The sequence below is a fragment of the Aquarana catesbeiana genome, linkage group LG11 (genome assembly GCF_042186555.1).
Source record: "Aquarana catesbeiana isolate 2022-GZ linkage group LG11, ASM4218655v1, whole genome shotgun sequence".
Lineage (NCBI taxonomy): Eukaryota > Metazoa > Chordata > Amphibia > Anura > Ranidae > Aquarana > Aquarana catesbeiana.
In genome coordinates this window covers 274,815,590-274,838,045 of record NC_133334.1, presented here as the reverse complement: position 1 = coordinate 274,838,045, position 22,456 = coordinate 274,815,590, and the positions used below count along the sequence as shown (strand labels likewise).

Here is a 22,456-nt window from a genome sequence, read left to right as displayed (position 1 = left end):
CAGTCAAGCCAGGACAGAAATCCCTTCTTTGGTTTTGCAGTGGTGGTTCAGGGAAATCTTATTGCCCCCCCCCCCCTTCAGAGATATAGAAAGCTGGTGAGTCATTTAACTTTCTACCAAATAAAATATAGCAAACTATGGTTAGACTCCTACAAACGCAATGTGGATGTAATAGCCTTTCATGTATTCTGTGCCGCTACTGTTGACACTTTGCTTCTGCCATTGTGTCCCCTTATTCTCCATGAAGGTCTTTGCACAAACTATCATCATGTTTCGTGTGCTGAGAAGATTCAACATTGAAGATGCAGCAGAAGAGCAGCAGTTGTATGGGATTATTGGCCTTTTAGGTTTGTATAGAATTGGCCATGATATGTTAGATGCTAGATCTGGAACCACACCTCTAAATAAAGGGCCCCTACATAAAGCATGAGCATTTAAATGCTATGTAAATGTTTAGGATTGTGCATTGTTACTTCAACTTCTGCACCACTAGTACTGCACACTTTTCACATATTTATTTGCAAAAAAAATTTGAAAACCATTTATCATTTTCCTTCCACTTCACAATTATGTGCCACTTTGTGTTGGTCTATCCTATAAAAATCCCAATAAAATACATTTACGTTTTTGGTTGTAACATGACAAAATGTGGAAAATTAAAGGGTATGAATACTTTTTCAAGGCACTGTATATTCTGTGTGAGTTTACAATAAAGTCAGTTCCAGTATGCACCTAAGCTAGTGTCGTCTAGTCCTTGGGTGCAACATTCAGCTATAACACCTGCTTCCAGAGTGGAGGAAGCGTTATCTTGTGGTCTGTCACAGAGTGTTACTGGCCAGATCACCAGGTGGAAACAGAGGGGAAAAAAGATTAAACAAAAGAAAACTGAGAGTCGGTTCACACAGGGGCAGCACGACTTGCAGCGCGACTCACAGAGGCAACCTGCACACGACTTCACCGGCGACTGGCAAAATGACTTCTGTATAGAAGTCAATCCAAGTCGCCTGAAGTCGCCCGAAAAGTAGTGCAGGAACCTTTTTCTAAGTCAGAGCGACTTGAATCGATCCTACTAGAACGGTTCCATTGTACAGAACGGAATGCGACTTGTCAGGCAGCTAAGTCGCCTGACAGGTCGCCCCTGTGTGAACCGGGTCTGATGCAGCCACCACATCTAATGATTGGTCAGCTGCAATATATTACATTTTTGGCTTTGGGTTAAACACCCAAAGTATACCCCCCAGCTTCACCTACATTCTTGTTGAATAAGAACTTGGAATAACTTATTTGTTACATGGATTGTTTCCTCTTTTTGCAGAAAGTCGCCCAGACTGGGAGCTGTCAGGGTGTAGAGACCCGACCAACCCGGTCTATTGTGCTCCACCGAACAAGAACACAACCAGCCTGAAAAAACAGAGGGTGATGGAGAGGAAACTTTACACGTTAATCCATGATATTATCGGTATGGAAAATTGATCACCATTTCTGCTTTATTAAAAAAACTCCATAGTCTTTACAGAGTATTCATATAGCTATTGTACAGGGGGTATAGAAAAGAATCATCTTCCTTTAAAATAATCACATTTTGTTGGTTTGCAGCCTGAAATGAAGACAGACACAGTTTTTGTTTTATCCCGCTGTATTTACCCAGTGCAACTTGTCATCCAAGTGAAAGATATAACACGAACATGGCAGGAGAAAAAAAAACCCAGAATCAATGAGTTAAAAATAGGATCACCCCCCCCCCCCTCCCCTCCTAAAAATGACTTGTAAACTCAAACAGGTGTAACTAATCACCTTCTCAATGGCACACAAAGCCAATTGACTTTCAGCTGTGGTCATTTTGATTAGTTCAGCAGGAAAAGAGCTTTTGTATTATATTGAATTCTTTTGTGTTAAAGCGGAGGTTCGGCCGTTTTTTTTTTTTTTTTTAAAGTCAGCAACTACAGGCACTGTAGCTGCTGACTTTTAATAAGGGCACTTACCTGTCCAGCGAGCCCGCGATGTCGGCCCCCCGAGGCGCTTTGTGAATGGACGCCTGTCTACTGGGGGACACACATGTCCCATAAGACATCGCGCCCCATCTCCCAGGAAACAGCGAGGACAAGAACTGCGGAGTAGGAAGTGGCAGATTAGGACGATCTGCCTAGCAACAGCCATTTCTGTTGTCGTGTCCCCGATGACGCAGCTCTTTACCCATGTGATCAGCTGTGTCCAATCAAAGCTGATCACATGTAAACAAGGAAATGCCGGTTATCGCTTTCCTCTCCTCACGCGCTGTCCGTGAGAGACGATCAGTGGGATTTCCTCACAGGAGAGACCTGCACAGATAATCAGGGCACTGATCATCAGTGCAGCCCCAACAGAGCCCAGCAATGATGCCAGTCAGTGCTGCCTTTCAGTGCCCATCAGTGTCGTTTATCAGTGCCCATCTGTGCTGCCTAATCAGTGCCCATAAGTGGTGCCTATCAGTGCCACCTATCAGTGCCAATCGGTGCCGCCTATCAGTGCTGCATATTAGCGCCACCTTATCAGTGCCCATCAGTGCAGCCTAGCAGTCCCCATAAGTGCCACCTCATCAGCACACATCAGTGCAGCCTAGCAGTGCCCATCAGTGCCACCTCATCAGCGCACATCAATGCAGCCTAGCAGTGCCCATCAGTGCCACCTCATCAGCACACATCAGTGCCACCTATCTGTGCTGCCTAATCAGTGCCCATCAGTGCAACCTATCAGTGCCCATCGGTGCCCCCTATCAGTGCTGCATATTAGTGCCTCCTTATCAGTGCCCTTCAGTGCATCTCATCAGTGCCCATCAGTGCAGCCTAGCAGTGCACATCAGTGCCACCCCGTCAGCACACATCAGTGCAGCCTAGCAGTGCCCATCAGTGCCATCTCATCAGCGCATATCAATGCAGCCTAGCAGTGCCCATCGCCTTATCAGCGCACATCAGTGCAGCCTAGCAGTGCCCATGGCCTTATCAGCGTACATCAGTGCAGCCTAGCAGTGCCCATCGCCTTATCAGCGCACATCAGTGCAGCCTAGCAGTGCCCATCAGTGCCGCCTTATCAGCGCACATCAGTGAAGGAGAAAAATTACCTATTTACAAAATGTTCTAACAGAAACTAATAAACGTTTGTTTTTTTTCAAAGTCAGCGTTGCATGACCGCGCAATTGTCATTCAAAGTGTGACAGCGCTCAAAGCTGAAAATAGGCCTGGGCAGGAAGGGGGTGAAAGTGCCCGGTATTGAAGCAGTTAAGATAATTAATTTCTAATTTTTTTACTTAAATTAGTTACTTGAGGATTTAACACCAAGCGTAAGACATTTTTACACAAATTTTGGATAACACTATGTATGTTTTTTTTTTATCCAGGATTTAAAGGATCACTGTGCAAAAAGCACAGTCATCTTTGAGGGCTCATGTAGATGGGTATTGTTTTTCTGTGTTTGATGTACTTTTGGAACTTATGTCAAACGCAGATCAGCAAAATCCCATTGACGTCATAGGAGCAGTAGTAATGGCAGTTCAGAGGCTGCATTTGATCCTCAGTGCATCGCATTTCCTCGGATGCAGCATATCCAACTGAGGTGTATTTGAGCTGCAGGTAAAGGAGGCCAAATGCAGCCTTTTCTTTGCAAGCTCTGCGATTTCCATTTGAACTCAGTCGCATGCATTTGAATGGAAAATGCAGAACTTTTGTTGGTTTTTGTAACCTAACAAGGGTGCCAAGTCACCCTGCCATGCTTGTTTTTCTATATCCACAGTCCACTTGATTTTCCTCACCACCACTATGGTTATGGCATACGGTGACAAAGGAAACGATTACAATTTGTACAACACAATCAGTACAAGCTTCGATGAGTCCTACTCCACGATTGGTGCCATATCGGACTTTTACAGCTGGTCAAAAGGCACTTTGTTGCCCAACTTATATGGGCAATACCCAGGTGAGTATGTCATGTGACCTATAGGGGGGGACCGATGCTAGTAGGGGTGTACCAACTTCCAACAACACAGGTAACGGGGGGCTTTGGAAGGTTGCTACAGGTGCCTGGACTTATAGTATAATCTTTCCTTCTTCAATAAAAAGTATCTTCAGGCCGGGTTCACACTAGCTGCGTCCCTGTTCTCTGTTTCAGAACGAATCAGGTCCACATTTTTGCCTGAATTCGGACCTGAAACGGAGCCAAAGACGCAAAGGAGCCCTGTGCAATTCGCTCCGCAGCCGCCCCAGAGATATGTGAACTGGCTCCATTGAGAGCCGGTCACATTCTCCTGTCATGCAAATTGGATGCGGGGAAACTCGCATCCGATTCCCATAAGAATGAACCCAGCCTTAATCATAGATATTTGTGGATTAGTCAGTAGACAGGAAGTCATTAGTTCTACTATGTCTCATTTAACTGTTGCGATAAGATAACAGCCACATACAGTGAAGGAAAAAAGTATTTGACCCCTTCGCAAAACATGACTTAGTACTTGGTGGCAAAACTCTTGTTGGCAATCACAGAGGTCAGACGTTTCTTGTAGTTGGCCACCAGGTTTTCGCACATCTCAGGAGGGATTTTGTCCTCTTTGCAGATCCTCTCCAAGTCATTAAGGTTTCGAGGCTGATGTTTGGTAACTCGAACCTTCAGCTCCCTCCACATATTTTCTATGGGATTAAGGTCTGGAGACTGGCTAGGCCACTCCAGGACCTTAATGTGTTTCTTCTTGAGCCACTCCTTTGTTGCCTTGGTCGTGTGTTTTGGGTTATTGTCATGCTGGAAGACCCATCCATGACCCATTTTCAATGCCCTGGCTGAGGGAAGGAGGTTCTCACTCAAGATTTGACTGTACATGGCCCGTCCATCGTCCATTTAATACAGTAAAGTTGTCCTGTCCCCTTAGCAGAAAAACACCCTCAAAGTATAATGTTTCCACCTCCATGTTTGGCGGTGGGGATGGTGTTCTTGGGGTCATAGGCAGCGTTCCTCCTCCTCCAAACACAGCGAGTTGAGTTGATGCCAAGACCTCGATTTTGGTCTCATCTGACCACAACACTTTCACCCAGTTCTCCTCTGAATCATTCAGATGTTCATTAGCAAACTTCAGACGGGCCTGTATATGTGCTTTCTTGAGCAGGGGGACCTTGCAGGCGCTGCAGGATTTCAGTCCTTCACGGCGTAGTGTGTTTCCAATTGTTATCTTGGTGACTATGGTCCCAGCTGCCTTGAGATCATTGACAAGATTCTCCCGTGTGGTTCTGGGCTGATTCCTCACCGTTCTCATTATTGAAACTCTACGAGGTGAGATCTTGCAGAGAGCCCCAGACCGAGGGAGATTGACAGTTATTTTGTGTTTCTTCCATTTGCGAACAATCGCACCAACTGTTGTCACCCTCTCACCAAGCTTCTTGGCGATGGTCTTCTAGCCCATTCCAGCCTTGTGTAGGTCTACAATCTTGTCCCTAATGTCCTTGGACTGCTCTTTGGTCTTGGCCATGGTGGAGAGATTGGAATCTGATTGATTCTGAGAACAGGTGTCTTTTATACAGGTAACCAGCTGAGATTAGGAGTCCTCCCTTTAAGAGTGCTCCTAATCTCAGCTCATTACCTGTATAGAAGACACCTGGGAGCCAGAAATCTTGCTGATTGATAGGGGATCAAATACTTATTTCACACATTAAAATACAATCAATTTATAACTTTTTTGAAATGCGTTTTTCTGGATATTTTTGTTGTTATTCTGTCTGTCACTGTTAAAATAAACCGACCATTAAAATTATAGACTGATCGTTTCTTTGTCAATGGGCAAACGTACAAAATCAGCAGGGGATCAATACTTTTTTTCCCTCCACTGTAGGCAGTGCATTGTTTTCAATGAGCTTGCAGATTTAAATGAGAAGGAGAGCAAAGCCCCGCCATTGTGTAGCTCTACAAAGAAGAAAGTGGAGCCCGAGTATGTAATAAGTAGGGTGACCTCTCTAAATATATAAATTCACAAATAAACCGGGTATTAAAAACCAGCATGTGAGGAGGTTGGGACATTTGACTCTTTCTCTGCCTTCATTTTTCATGATTTTCCTGTTCTGTTGCATTGCTCCAGGCTTCATTACAGATGGGAACTGCTTCCTCGTGGGCAGCCCCCGAATCCGGCAGCTGAGGAGGGTCCCTACCAGTGCTGGAAATTCAGACCTCTATGACTCCGAGGACACCAACAGCTACAGTCCTCAGTGGAGCATTGTCCGCAACAATAACACCCCAGGGGACATGTGGTCATACTACTCGGAAGAGGAGCTTGGAGGGTATCCTATCTGGGCGCAGCAAGGTTACTACTCTGGAGGTGGCTATGTGTCAGAGATAGGCCTGAACAGTACATCTGCAGCCAGGTATGACATAGATCCGGTATGTTCTATACATCTAAATCACAAGGGGTATACATAGCTGTTTTGCGTTGTATCTTTTAGGTCACTTTGCAGTAAAGCAAGGAAGCAGAAACACTTTTAGTATATTAATCTGCTTACTAAACAAGGATGCTGTACATGCAAACTACTTGCAATTGTAGGAAAACAATACAAGACATACAGAGTATTACAGACAGGGCTGTTTTTCAGCGAGAGCGTGGGGGAACGCAGTTCCAGCACCACCAGCACTGAATGTATATAATGACAAGGGGTGCTGGGGTGTGCTGCAGGGTCTGTTGATGCTGGCTGCTGGGGGATCTATTGTCACTGGAGGGGATCTGTTTTTGCAGGGGGATCTATTGTTTCTGGGGAGGTCTGTTGTTGCTGGCAGGGGATCTATTGTTGCTGACTGCTGGAGGGTGTATTGGTGCTGGCTGTGGGTAGATCTGTTGTTGCTGCCAGGGGTCTATTTTTGCTGAGGGGGGTATTTTGTTGTAGGTGGTCCATTGTTGCTGGGGGGGGGGGTCTATTGCTGATGATGCTGGGGGGTGTCTATTGATGTTGGCTGTGGGGAGATATGTTGTTGCTTCAGGGGGTCTGTTGTTGCTGGGGGGTCTATTGTTGCTGATTGTGGGGGATCTATTTTACTGCTTTTCTTGTTATCATTAACAAGTTCCATACAACTTACTTAGTGCCACAAATTTTACATGCTTCTGTATTCTCTAAAGGGGTGGTACTGGGAGGTGGGTAGGGAGTGGAACCGAAATGCAGTGCTCGGAGGTGGGCAGGGGCGGAGACAAGGGGTGACTTTGAAAGGGGGAGTTCCTGCACCTTTTCTCTGATAAAAAAAAGCCCTGATTACAGATATGCATACAACACACATGCACATGCTACCTAACCTTCCTAACAAATGAGAATTAACAATGGTCTGAGTGACTATAGGGATACACTAAAAAGTCACTTAGCTTGGGTTATAGCAGCTTCACAAACTCTGTAGGCAACCAGGACTCGAGGCTATTCATGCGATTGCAGAAATCGAGATATCTCGTAGTGTAAATTTAGTATTATCCCCAGATGAAGTCCACTCTGGCACAAACTTTCCTTCTTAGTTCTCCCTGTTGTTGTGAAGCCCCCCCTTTCAACATATGCTGCTGGCCTTTTATTTAGAAAGTTTGGGCAGCCATTCCCACATGGGCTTATCCGTTTACCTTCGCCCCTTCCGTTCTACAGTTTCTTCTTTTTTAGTTTCTATGAGAGAAGCATTTTCTAACTCAAACTCTAGATGGCACTGCAGTATCATACATGCCATAGATCAAATATGTCAAAAAGTCAAGCTATTGTTGACTTTTCTACATGTAGCCTGGGTGCATTGTTTGACCAGAACTCTAAAACAATGGAAGCAGCTAAAAATGTGTACATTGGATATCCAGTCATTTACATTTGCCCAGCATACAACAATAGTATCTATTTTCCCATTATATTAGAGGGCAGCATGGGCAAATATTCTTCCAACTGCATTTTAGAAATGTTCACACAAGAAGACTGATGTCTACTCCTAAAAACAGCCCAACTGGACCTTGGCCAGGCCTCTGCTGTGTTTCACCTGGATTGGTCTTAATCCTAGAGACCTACGATTAAGCCCAATCCAGGAAAAGAGAGTCTAAGGGGCCAGGCCAGGGGCGAGGACTGTTCAGGTGCTGGGGAATTTGGAATGAACTTGAACGGTTGATGTCATTAGAGTGCGACCCTGATGTTTACACAATGACAGCCACCTACAGTCAGAAGCACACCCATTCAGGCAACGGGGGTGGTTTAGGAGGATGGTGTAAAAATATGGTTGTACCATGAAACATGGCTTTAAAAAATAGATTATGCCTTTAAAAGGGTCAATCCACAAAAAAACTGACATTTCAGTGTTCTGTAGTTTCTGGAGATCTCAACCACCATCTTTTTTCCTGTCTCTTGGGGACTTTATTGGTGAGATCACCTAATTCCCCACACCTGCTGTGGCCATTTTTAGGAACTCACACTCTCTGCTGAATATTATATTTATTTTATACTATGGAGATAGTAATAGGAGGAGCTGGAAGATGCAAAGGTGGTTGAGAATGCCAGAAACTCCCAGGTGGGCAGGAATTACGACAGGGAGATTTCACCATTGGAGTATCCAAGGCACATGAGAAGCCAGGGGCTGACTCCCACGAGGCTCTACTATAACTCAGTTGTAACTTTTGAGTAGACTAATCCTTTAATCCACATATCCCTGACTATCTGCTGGGTGAACCATATAAATCAATGGGGTAGCATGGGCCAAATCTCAGAAGCTATATTCTGGCCAATGGCCATGGAAGGCTCAGCAAATGCAGACGTGTATAATAAACCATTCAGCTCAGTATATCACTTTTTTAACCAAATGGCATCGAAACAAAGTTAACTATTTAATTTCTGTATTATTTCTACAGTATTCTAGATCAGCTGCAAAGAAGCTATTGGCTGGACAGCTTTACCAAAGTTATTTTTGTGGAGTTCAATGTGTACAATGCCAACATCAACCTCTTTGCCATTGCAACCTTTATCCTGGAGACCACTGTGATTGGTAAAGTAACAGCTTTACTCCTCTTTAAAGCTGAACTTAAGGCAGATATACTGTAATTTACAGCCCTAGCCAAAAGTTTTGAGAATGACAAAATATTAATTTTCACAAAGTCTGCTGTTTCAGTGTTTTTAGATATTGTTGTCAGATGTTACTATGGGATACTGAAATATAATTACAAGCATTTCATAAGCATCCAAGGCTTTTATTGACAAAGACATGACTTTTATGCAAAGAGTCAATATTTGCAGCGTTGACCCTTCTTTTTTAAGACCTCTGCAATTCGTCCTGGCATGCTGTCACTCAACTTCTGTCCACATCCTGACTGATGACAGCCCATTCTTGCATAATCAATGCTTGGAGTTTGTCAGAATTTGTGGGGGGGGTTTTGTTCACCCGCCTCTTGAGCCTTGACCACAAGTTCCTGATGGGATTAAGGTCTGGGGAGTTTCCTGGCCATGGACCCAAAATTTAGATGTTTTGTTCCCCAAGCCACTTAGTTATCACATTTGCGGTATGGCAAGATGCTACATCATGCTGGAAAAGGCACTGTTCCTCACCAAACTGTTCTTGGATGGTTGGCAGAAGTTGCTCTTGGATGATGTTTTTGTACCATTCTTTATTCATGGCTGTGATCTTGGGCAAAATTGTGAGTGAGCCCCCTCCCTTGGCTGAGAAGCAACCCCACACATGAATGGTCTCAGGATCAGTGGCGGCCCATCCTTTAGGGGCATATGGGCGCCACCCCCCCTATCCATGCGTCCTGCCCCCTAACCTACATGCAGGGCGCTGGATGCATGGATTCCAATGAGGTTTTCTTTTTTTTTTCGAAGCATGTGATTAGAGCCAGAGGCTGGTGCAACTGGGAGGTGGTAGGGGGGTTCCGTGTTCAGGTCCGTCTGCCGCACCCCCCCCCCCCCCCAACCGGCTCCAGCCGCCACTGCTTAGGATGCTTTACTGTTGGCATGACACAGGACTGATGGTAGCGCTCAACTTTTCTTCTCCGGACAAGGTTTTTTATGGATGCCCCAAACAATCGGAAAGGGGATTCATTAGAGAAAATGACTTTACCCCAGTCCTCACAAGTCCAATCCCTGTAATTTTTTTGCAGAATATCAATCTGTCCCTGATGTTTTTTCCTGTTGAGAAGTGGCTTCATTGTGGCCCTTCTTGACACCAGGCCATCCTCCAAAAGTCTTCTCCTCACTGTGTGTGCCGATGTCCTCACACCTGCCAGCTGCCATTCCTGAGTAAGCTCTGCACTGGTGATGCCCCGATCCCGCAGCTGAATCAACTGTAGGAGACGGTCCTGACGCTTGCTGGACTTTCTTGGGAGCCCCGAAACCTTTTTCACAACAATTTAAACCTCTCTCCTTGAAGTTCTTGATGATCCCATAAATGATTGATTTAGGTGCAATCTTAGTAGCAGCAATATCCTTGCCTGTAAATCCCTTATTGTGCAAAGCAATGATGACTGCACGTGTTTCCTTGCAGGTAACCACGGTTAACAGGGGAAGAACAATCAATGATTTCAAGCACCACCCTCCTTTTAAAGCTTCCAGCCTGTTATTCTAACTCCAGCTTTACAGAGTGATTTCCAGCCTTGTCCTCGTCAACACTGACATCTGTGTTAAAGAGAGAATCACTCACATGATGTCAGCTGGTCCTTTTGTGGCAGGGCTGAAATGCAATGGAAATTTTTTTTTTTAGGTTTAAGTTCATTTTCATGGCAAAGAGGGACTTTGCAATTAATTGCAAGTCATCTGATTACTCTTCATAACATTCTGTAGTAGATGCAAATCGCTATCATAAAAACTGAGGCAGACGACTTTGTGAAAATTAATATTTGTGTTCCTTTTCAAAACTTTTGGTCAGGGCTGTAGGAATGTAGAGGGAACAGGGATATGAAGGTTTTGGATCAGAGCTGGTACCCAAAACATCACAAAATAAATACTGATCTCTATTTTGATATTATGACCATGAAGCAAATGAGCTGTGAGCGCCGCTCCAAGCTTTCGTCCTATGATACTCCAGTGGCTCACATTGATGCTGGATGCCAGCCCTGTACACACTTGAGGAAAGAGGATGAAATGCCGCACTTCAAAAGAAATAACCCAAGTATAGAAAAGAATAGAAGCAGCTTCAGCCTGAGCCATGTCACTTGATGCGTTTCACCCTGCCTGCAGAGCTATGACTAAACATGTCGGAGGGTATGGCTCAGTATGGCTTCTCTACACCTGGGTTGTTTCTATTGGAGTGTGGCATTTCATCCTCTGTCCACTAGATTTTATATATATACATTTTTTTTTTTTTTTTTTTTTTACTAAAGTGGTTCTAAAGCCTAAGCATTTAACATTCATTGCATTAAAGTAAAACATGTTTAGGCATCGGTTTTGGCCATCACCACCCGTTTACATGCCTGAGCCCTCATTCGATGCAGCACTGTACACGTCTGCAGCACTTCTCTCCCCTCACTTCCGGGTCTCACTGGCTTTGCTGGGGCACCGGGAGCCATTGGCTCCCACTGCTGTCAATCAAAGCCAGGGGTGGGTCCGAGTCACGCTGTCTGTGTCAACCGACGCAGCAGCGGGGTTTGGGAGCGAGCATGCATAAGTGCTTCCCATGGGGGGCACTGGACAGAGAGGAGAAGCCAGGAGTGCCGGCGGGGGGACCCGAGAAGAGAAGGATTGGGGCTGCGCTGTGCAATTGCATTGCAGAGAGCAGGTAAGGATAGAGATGTTTGTTATTAAAAAAAAAAAATATTCCTTTACAATCACATTAACTGCTAGGCTCCATTCACACGTGAACGATTCCAAAGTTGCGCCAACTTTGGAGTGCAACTTTGGATGGGTGCAACTTGGATACAACTTTGGCTTTGACCAGTGATAATGGACAGCTGTTGCGCACAAGTTGCATTGTATAACATTCATGCAACATCTGATGGTTAACATTGAAGTCTTTGGCCCTCAAGTTACATGAAAGTCATACCAAAGTAGTGCACAAACTACTTTGAAGTTGCAGCAATTTTAAGTTGCGCATATATGAATGGGTATCATTGAAAACATGGGGAATGACTTGTCAGGCGACTTGTCAGTCCAAAGTTGCATGACCAAGTCGCACAAGTGTGAAGGGAGCCTAAATGAACCAATTTTTCTAACATCATTTTTACAGTTTAATTTTACTTTGAGGTTTATTCTGTAAACAGTTAGTTGTTATTTGTGTAAGTTAATTTTATCATCTTGAATTTTTCTGTAAATTAGTCCTGAGGAAGGGCACTCCCCAACAATCACCCTATAAACGAAACACAAACAAAAATGTGAACATTTTATTAATCCATATTATAAGGAACATAAACAACATCTATAAACCAAAACCCTAAAATAAAAAAATTAAAAACAGATCTTTATATAGCAGAAATGTTCCCTGATATAACCTTCCACCCTAAACAGGTGGATATAAGAGATACTATTATATATATTATATTTATATGAGCTGTATAGACAGTATCCATACGTATCTATAGGTTATTGGGTCAGATGGCTCTTTAAGCCCTGCAGCCTATTAATGTTAATTGAAGACATTTGGGAGATGCGGGACTTTAAAGGTGCATAACGATAAAATATTGAGTCAACAATATGTAAAAAAAAAATATATACAATTTTTATTAAATGAACAATGTCATAAAAGCAGTACATACAATATAATCATAGCCAAAGATGTATGCAAAACATCCTATTGATGACAACGATTTACTGTAGTCACGTTCCATATTTTTTTTCTACATGTTTCGCCATATGGCTTCTTCAGGAAAGAATGTGATGCTTTGTTTATTTAAGTATGAGAACCTGTAATCCGACAGTTTTAGTTGTGCAATAAAAGACAGAAAAATACAGATTAAAGTATTAATACATAAAACATAAATTATTAATGTTAATGTTATAGGGTCCCTAGATTTGTTTTCAATGGTGTTTTTAGGGTTTTGGCTTATATTTTTTTATAATATAGATTAATAAAATGTTTACATTTTAGTATTTATTTTGTTATATTTTGGGATCCAAAGCCTATATATCTTGATCCCTGGTATATCATTTGTTTGTTGGGGTAGAATTATAGCTGGGTTATAATTAAATCCATTCCATAACTGTATATAAAAAGAAATACAGTATATTTTTGTATACTGTATGTGAAATAGAATTACCACACTGTGATGGTTTGTACACATTTTGTAGTCACACTTGCACAGCAACATTCAGACTGAAAGTGAGGAAGGGACTGGAAGGGAGTGCTTTCATTCTAATGCAGGAAACATCCTTATGGTGTAGTAGGTAGTTTATATTTAGGGGTAGTTATATTAATTTTATAGGGACTAGTATTATATTTTTTTATTTTTATTATTTATTAACTTTATTGGGATTGGTACGATAGATAGATAGATAGATAGATAGATAGATAGATAGATAGATAGATAGATAGATAGATAGATAGATAGATAGATAGATAGATAGATATCTCTCTATATATAAATCTCTCTCTCTCTCTCTCTCTCTCTCTCTCTCTCTCTCTCTCTCTCTATATATATATATATATATATATATATACAGTGCCTTGAAAAAATATTCATACTTCTTGAAATTTCCCACATTTTTGTCATGTTACAACCAAAAACGTAAATGTATTTTATTGGGATTTTGAGTGATAGACCAACACAAAGTGGCACATAATTGTAAGGTGGAAGGAAAACGATAAATACATTTTTTGACAAATAAATATGTGAAAAGTGTGTGTGGGGGGGGGGGCATTTGTATTCAGCCCCCTTTACTCTGATACCCCTAACTAAAATCTAGCGGAACCAATTGCCTTCAGAAGTCAACTAATTAGTAAATAGAGTCCACCTGTGTGTAATTTAATCTCAGTATAAATACAGCTGTTCTGTGAAGCCCTCAGAGGTTTGTTAGAGAACCTTAGTGAACAAACAGCATCATGAAGGCCAACGAACACACAAGACAGGTCAGTGATAAAGTTGTGGAGAATTTTATGCAGGATTAGGTTATTAAAAAAATATCCCAAGCTCTGAACATCTCGCGGAGCTCTGTTCAATCCATCAGTCGAACATGGAAAGAGTATGGCACAACCGCAAACCTACCAAGACACGGCCTTCCACCTAAACTGACCGGCCGGGCAAGGAGAGCATTCATCAGAGAAGCAGCCAAGAGGTCCATGATAACTCTGGAGGAGCTGCAGAGATCCACAGCTCAGGTGGGAGAATCTGTCCACAGGACAACTATTAGTCGTGTTCTCCACAAATCTGACCTTTATGGAAGAGTGACAAGAAGAAAGCCATTGTTGAAAGAAAATCATAAGAAGTCCTGTTTGTAGTTTGTGAGAAGCCATGTGGAGGACACAGCAAACATGTGGAAGAAGGTGCTCTGGTCAGATGAGACCAAAATAGAACTTTTGGCCTAAAAGCAAACACATCACCCTAAACACCATCCCCACCGTGAAACATGGTGGTGGCAAGTTGTGGGGATGCTTTTCTTCAGCAGGGACAAGGAAGCTGGTCAGAGTTGATGGGAAGATGGATGGAGCCAAATACAGGACAATCTTGGAGAAAAAACCTGTAATGCCGCGCACACATGGCCGGACTTCCTGACAGAAAAAGTCAGATGGGAGCTTTCGGTCGGACATTCCAATCGTGTGTATGCCCCATCGGACTTTTTCTGTCGGCATTTCCGACAGACTCAGATATAGAACATGTTCTAGATTTTTCCGTCGGAAATGCCGATGGAGTTTAGCCCGTTGGCAAGTCCGCCCGTGTGTACGCGGCATTAGAGTCTGCAAAAGACTTGAGACTGGGGCGGAGGTTCACCTTCCAGCAGGACAACGACCCGAAACATACAGCCAGAGCTACAATGGAATGGTTTAGATCAAAGCATATTCCTGTGTTAGAATGGCCCAGTCAAAGTCCAAAGTCCATACAAATGCCCCCCACACTTTTATCACATATTTATTTGTAAAAAAAATTTGAAAACCATTTATCATTTTCCTTCCACTTCACAATTATGTGCCACTTTGTGTTGGTCTATCACATAAAATCCCAATAAAATAAATTTACGTTTTTGGTTGTAACATGACAAAATGTGGAAAATGTCAAGGGGTGTGAATACTTTTTCTTCTCACTTCCTGTTTGGCTATGGGACAGGAAGTGAAGGGAATCTCCCCAATGGGGACACAGATGGTGAAAAAAAAAATCTAGCGGGTTATAACCCTCCCCCACTCTATCCAAAGTGAAAATAAAGGTTATTAATATTTGTATTTTAACTGTGTATTTACGATTTGTCTGGCACTCACTATAATGTGTTCTGCTTGTACCTTATAGCTGAATCTAACCCTTGTCCCTATCACAGGAGGCTTATTGCCATCGCTTGACCTGCAGATCATGCGTCTTTACTCGACCACTGACACCACGGTGACCTTGCAGCTTGGGGCAGATATTCTGTTCTTCGTCATTTTACTGTACACCATTATAATTCAGGTAAAGGAAGGCGCAATCATGTGTCAGAAAGTCAATATACCTAAAAGAACGTTACAAAAATTAGGTTATGAGTTCCTGTGAAGTATTCCCTTCTTGCAAATATAATTAGAAATCAGGCTATTGTGAGATATAGATTACTGCTGAGATGCATTGGGCAACTGTGTGGGGCCCAGTAGATGAGGGGGGGCCCATCCCGGGATGTCTTTCCAGATACACTATTCTACCAAAAGTATTGGGACGCCTGTATTAACGCGCACATGAAATATAATGGCATGGTTTTAGTTTAGCTGTATGTATCTTGCTACTACCATAACCTACCACCAGCATGCCATGGTGTTTTGCCATTCATTTCTAATTTAAACGAAATGGGTTGTTTTACAAGGTGATCGATTACAATCACTTTGAAGGAGAATTCTAGGCTAGTAATAGTTTTGCCAATAGCTGAGATGTGATGTAATCTGTAGAAGTATTATGATTGAAGATGTGGTTTAATGCAGTGGGATTAAAGATACGATATTACCTTAATTAGTAATCAATCATAGATAGATGTTCCTTAATTAGAATTTGAAAAGGACAGGAGCAAGCTCTAGACCAGAAGTGACACCTACATGCCAATAAAATTCCCCTCATCCTTGTAGACATAGATCACCTCCCTGAAGCCTCAAAGGAAAAGGCCAAGGAACACACCAGACAGGTCAGAGATAAAGTTGTGGAGAAGTATAAAGCAGGGTTAGGTTATAAAAAAAATCTCCCAAGCTTTGAACATCTCACGGAGCTCTGTTCAATCCATCATCGGAAAATGGAAAGAGTATGGCACAACTGCAAACCTACCAAGACATGACCGTCCACCTAAACTGACCGGCAAGGAGAGCATTCATCAGAGAAGAGCCAAGAGGTCCATGGTAACTCTGGAGGAGCTGCAGAGATCCACAGCTCAGGTGGGAGAATCTGTCCCCAGGACAACTATTAGTCGTGTTCTCCACAAATCTGCCCTTTATGGAAGAGTGACAAGAAGAAAGACATTGGTGAAAGAAAGCCATAAGAAGTCCTGTTTGCAGTTTGCGAGAAGCCATGTGGAGGACACAGCAAACATGTGGAAGAAGGTGCTCTGGTCAGATGAGACCAACATTCAACTTTTTGGCCTAAAAGCAAAACTCTATGTGTGGGGGAAACTAACACTGCACATCACCCTGAACACACCATCCCCACTGTGAAACATGGTGGTGGCAGTATCATGTTGTGGGGATGCTTTTCTTCAACAGGGAAGCTGGTCAGAGTTGATGGGAAGATGGAGGGAGCCAAATACAGGACAATCTTAGAAGAAAACCTGTTAAGAGTCTGCAAAATACTTGAGACTGGGGCGGAGGTTCCCCTTCCAGCAGGACAACCACCCTAAACATACAGCCAGAGCTACAATGGAACGGTTTAGATCAAAGCATATTCAAGTGTTAGAGTGGCTCAATCAAAGTCCAGACCTAAATCCAATTGAGAATCTGTGGCAAGACTTTAAAATTGCTGTTCACAGACGCTCTCCATCCAATCTGACAGAACTTGAGCCATTTTGCAAAGAAGAATGGGCAAAAATGTCCCTTTCTAGATGTGCAAAGCTGGTAGAGACATCCCCAAAAAGACTTGCAGCTGTAATTGCAGTGAAAGGGGGTTCTACAAGGTATTGACTTATGCCCCGTACACACGGTCGGACTTTGTTCGGATATTCCGACAACAAAATCCTAGGATTTTTTCCGACGGATGATGGCTCAAACTTGTCTTGCATACACACGGTCACACAAAGTTGTCGGAAAATCTGACCATTCTGAACGCGGTGACGTAAAACACGTATGTCGGGACTATAAACGGGGCAGTGTACAATAGCTTTCATCTCTTTATTTATTCTGAGCATGCGTGGCACTTTGTGTGTCGGAAAATTTTATATCCTGCTCTCAAACTTTGTGTGTCGGAAAATCCGATGGAAAATGTGTGATGGAGCCCACACACGGTCGGAATTTCGGACAACAAGGTCCTATCACACATTTTCCGTCGGAAAATCCGACCGTGTGTACGGGGCATAAGGGGGGCGCCATACAAATGCCCCCCACACTTTTCACATATTTATTTGTAAAAAATTGGAAAAACATTTATCATTTTCCTTCCACTGCACAATTATGAGCCACTTTGTGTTGGTCTATCGCATAAAATCCCAATAAAATACATTTACATTTTTGGTTGTAACATGACAAAATGTGGAAAATTTCAAGGGGTATGAATACTTTTTCAAGGCACTGTAAAATGGTTGGTGTAGTGTATATAGAATCCAAGAGAAATCCACAAAATGGTTATATGGAGGCTGATTGTTCTTGTTGCCATATGACTGATGTGCTGGTGTCGAAAATCCTATCCTTGACCCAACCATCAGAACCATTCATGGCCATTTTAATACAATGAAGTGTGGAACACAGAACCACCCTGTGGGCTGGGAGGGGGACCCCCCCCCCCCCCCCCCCGAGTTGATTGGCCGAGGGCTAAAGTTCAGCCCTGAATTATATCTCATAAATGAAGGAGCAGGAGATATGGACGATGTGATTCACATGAAGCTGGTTTGGAACTGGTGCGACTTTCTGACGTGCTCCTGTCACAGGATACAACTCGGTACAAGAACATGCACAGTTTGGCTATTGGCTATGAAAATAAAAGGGATTACAAAAAAAAACAGAAATGAACTTTTACCTGTTTTATCCTGCGATGGGAGCAAGTTAGAAAAGTAACAATTCACCAGTCTCAAACCAGCTCCGTGTGAATCACATCGTCAATATCTCCTGCTCCTCAATTTATTGAGATGTGGACCTTGGCTTGACTTTAACCCTCGGCCAATCAACCCTGGAGGGGGGGGGGGGGTTATTTCTCTCCCAGTCCTCAGGATGGTTCTGTGTTTCAGAGTGCATAGGGTTAAATGGGCCATGAATGGTTCTGACGGTTGGGTTGAGGATAAGAATTTTCGACACCAGCGCATCAGTCCGATGGCAACAAGACCAATCTCTGCTTGGCTTTCACTATCAGGTTCCATATAACCGTTTTGTAGATTTCTCTTGGATTCTTTATACACTACACCAACCATTATATATGTACATTACCCCAAAATGTGTACAATCAGAAGGAATTGTTTCCACCTCTCTGCAACTAATAATTTATTTTTTTAATGAGAGCTAAAGTGGATTCCTTCGATCTTTGACATAAATGAATGGCTGTAGACATTTGAGAGCCTCCAGAGTGCATAGACTTCATCTCCTGCGGAGCTTGTAGACAAGTTGGCCAAATCTTTCCTTTTGAGGCTTCGGGGAGGTAACCATTCTATATCGTTCTACAAGGATGAGGGGAATTTTATTGCCACCTAAGTGTCACTTCTGGTCTAGAGCTTGCTCTGTCCTTTTCAAATTCTAATTGAGGAACATCTCTCTATGATTGATTGCTCATTAAGTTAATACCATATTTTTAATCCCACTGAATTAAACTACATCTACAATCATATACATCTTTCTTGCACAGGTTAGCCAGCATAGGTGTTATCAGTGCTGGGACAAGGTCATCTAGAGCCCAGGGGGAACATGCCAAATTGAGCCCCCCTCCCACCCTAAGATGTATGAGCATTATATGTTAACAAAAATCCCCTCCCCCCCCAAAAAAACATTGAGTGCTAATCTGCATGCTTAGCTCAAGTCCTCTCATTCCACATATGCCCCCAGCACAATTCCCGCCCCCCCCCAAAAAAAGTTTTTTCCTTCCTAACACAAAAGCTCTACCCCTCAAATTTCCTCCCAGACCACAAGTTCCCCCCCCCCCCCATTCCAAATCCCCCCTCCCAGCACAAATTCTCCCCCAATTCCCCTTCCTAACACAAATCCCCCCCCCTTCCCCCAAATTTTCCCTCCTAGCACAAATGCCCCCCCCCCCCCCCAGTCATCCCTACTAGCACAAATCCCCCTCCCCAAAAAAATTCCCCTCCTAGCACAAATGCCCCCCCCCCAGTCATCCCTACTAGCACAAATCCCCCTCCCCAAAAAAATTCCCCTCCTAGCACAAATCCCCCCCCCCCCCGCCCCACCATATTAGTTTTTCTAGCACAAACCCCCAAATCCCCCATCCTAGTATAAATCCTCTTCCCCTATCTCCCCTCTCAAAACAAATCCCCCCCCCCAAATCACCACTCCTAGCACACCTCCCCAAATCTCCCTTCCTAGAACAATTCTTACCTCCTGCCACCCTCCTCCGCCCCCCGCCCTCCCAATTTTCTCCCCCAAACACAAATCCCCTCCCCCCAATATCCTTGTGATACCCCCGAACCTCACAGTGCCCAGGGCAGTTGCCCACCCCTTGTCCCGGCCCTGGGTGTTAGGAGGGGGGGAAGGCACAGTTTTAAGACTTAGTTTGGTTAGGTGGTAGCCTAGAATTTTACTTTAACTGAAGATGACATTTTTGAAAATAATCACCCCTTATTAATAGAAATCTGTTCCTTCCATGAAAGCACCACCACTTGGTTGTATACCCCCCCCCCCCCCGGACCAGAGGTTCTCAGTCCTTCCCTGAATGATATCCTGGCAAATATCCAGAACTTGAATGTCTCCATACAATGTGCAGGTGTTGGCAATAAACCAGATCTGTATTTCATTTTCAGGTGATGCGTCTCAAGGAGCAGAAATGGTCCTATTTCCGTCAGACTCACAACTTACTGGATCTCTGCATTATTTTCATAAGTTGTGCTAACATCGGGCTATATATTAAGAGGATAATTCTTAGGAAGCGGGATATAAACCGCTACAGTATTGACCACTCAAGGTAAGGTGACGCTATTTGGCAGTGCGAACTGTGAACTCGCACATGAATCAGATCGCATGAGAGTTCTTACCCATGCGATCCGATTCTAGTGTTCGTTTGCGTTTTCATTAGTTTTTCGTTTTTTTTTTTTTCAGTTTTTCAGGTCATTTGTTATGATCGCCATTCGTAAATTTGTAATTTCCTAAATTCATAAATTTGTAAATTCGAAAATCCGAAAGAAAATCTGAAAATTTTAAAGAAATTTTAAAGAAGTAAAATCCGAATTTTTTTTAAGTTAAATTATTATTGGAATTTCCTTTCAAATTAGGCTGTTAGTGAACTTAACTAATACCAATCCCCCATCCTAGCATAAATCCTCTAACTATCTCCCCTCTCAACACAAATCCCCTCCAAATCACCACTCTTAGCACACTTCCCCAAATTTCCCCTCCTAGAACAATTCTTACCTCCTGCCACCCCCTCCAAATTTCTCCCCCCCGAACACAAATCCCCTCCCAATCTCCTTGTAGTTCCCCCGAACCTCACAGTGCCCAGGGCAGTTGCCCCTCCTGCCTCTCGTTTGCGTTTCATTTGTTTTTTTTTTTTTTTTTTGTTTTCCGGGTCATTTGTTATGATCGCAATTCGTAAATTTGTAAGTTTGTAATTTCCTAAGTGCATAAATTTGTAAATTGAAAATTGAAAATTCTGAAAATAAGAAAGAAAATCCGAAAATTCTAAAGAAGGAAAATCTGAAAATACTTAGTGTAGATTAATGGGGAAAAAAAAATAATTTACACAACTGTAGTCTCAGGTAGACGTGTGCACTGCCGAAAAATGTGTTCGTTTGCGTTTCATTTGTCTGTTTGTTTTTTTCCCATTTTTCGGGTCATTTGTTATGATTTGTAAATTTGTAATTTCCTAAATTTCCTAAATGCATAAATTTGTAAATCTGAAAATAAGAAAGAAAATCCAAAAATTCTAAAGAAGGAAAATCCGAAAATTCTAAAGAATAACCAACTAATAATAACTATTAAATTATAGGTATTGGAATTTCCTTTCAAATTTGGCTTGTTAGTGAACGTAACGAATACGAATTTATCCGAAGTTAAGAATTTATCCGAAATAACGAATGCCGCATCTAAACAAATGGAACGGAACTAATTAATAATAAAAAATAATAATAACATCTTTATTATTATTATTATTATTATTATAGTTAGATAGTTAGAAAAAAAAGTCCATCAAGTTCAACCAAGAAAAAAAAAAATACAATCTCATATACACAAACCTATATTATTATTATTATTATTATTATTAATAATTCATTACGTTCCATTCGTTTAGATGCGGCATTCGTTATGTTGGATAATTTGTAACTCTGGATAAATTCGTATTCGTTACGTTCACTAACAGCCAAATTTGAAAGGAAGTTCCAAATACCTATAATTTAATAGTTATTATTTCAGATTTTCGCATTTTCGGGTTTTGCGAATTTGCGAATTGACTAATTTTCGAATTGATAAATTTTCGAATATTCCGATTTACGAATATTCGGACAAATTCGTTGAACGGGTTTTCATTCATTCAGATTTTTTCAAATTAACAAATTTGTTGAAGTTGGTTAAAAGACAAATTCGGAACGAAGCGAATTGCGCATGTCTATTATCAGGCTGCAACATAACAACATTGAAAAAGGTGAAGGAGGAGTCTGAATACTTGATGAATGCGCGGTGTGTGAGAGTTCACAACCACTTGATAACAATGCACATTAACAAACGTGTGTTCACACCGCGCACAGGAACAAAGGAAGGTGATTGGCCCCTGAGATACTGCGAGCAATAAATGCAGAAAATCAGCTAATGATGGTTTATAGATGGACAATCATAATCTTTTTTTTTTTTTCCATACAGGTTTATTAGCTTCTACGAGACAGCGATGATAGACTCAGCGCACGGTTATGGAATCGCCTTTCTTGTCGCTCTTATGACCGCCAAATTGTGGCACCTCCTTAACTTGAACCCCAACCTGCATCTGATCACAGCGACCCTCCAGAAATCCTGGAATGAAATCAGCGGCTTCCTTCTCACCATCATCATCCTCCTGGTGGCTTATAGCATCTCCGTGAGTAGACTGATATGA

The 22,456-nt window shown here is 42.6% G+C and overlaps 1 protein-coding gene across 1 annotated transcript; it reads left to right on the top strand.

The window, feature by feature from the left end:
* Positions 1-241: 241 nt before the first annotated feature.
* On the top strand, positions 242-22,456 carry LOC141111764 (polycystin-1-like protein 2). The gene is made up of 8 exons (XM_073603904.1): positions 242-347; positions 1,316-1,459; positions 3,766-3,948; positions 6,089-6,371; positions 8,849-8,982; positions 15,384-15,511; positions 20,178-20,338; positions 22,228-22,456. Exons 1-8 carry the CDS (start codon positions 242-244, stop codon positions 22,454-22,456), a joined length of 1,368 nt encoding a protein of 455 aa, XP_073460005.1.

Excerpts from the sequence above, each read along its gene's own strand:
- LOC141111764 (XM_073603904.1), top strand. The coding sequence starts at position 242 with ATGAAGGTCTTTGCACAAACTATCATCATGTTTCGTGTGCTGAGAAGA. Across the intron at positions 6,372-8,848 it reads AACAGTACATCTGCAGCCAG|TATTCTAGATCAGCTGCAAA; the intron begins GTATGACATAGA and ends TTATTTCTACAG. Across the intron at positions 20,339-22,227 it reads TACAGTATTGACCACTCAAG|GTTTATTAGCTTCTACGAGA; the intron begins GTAAGGTGACGC and ends TTTTCCATACAG.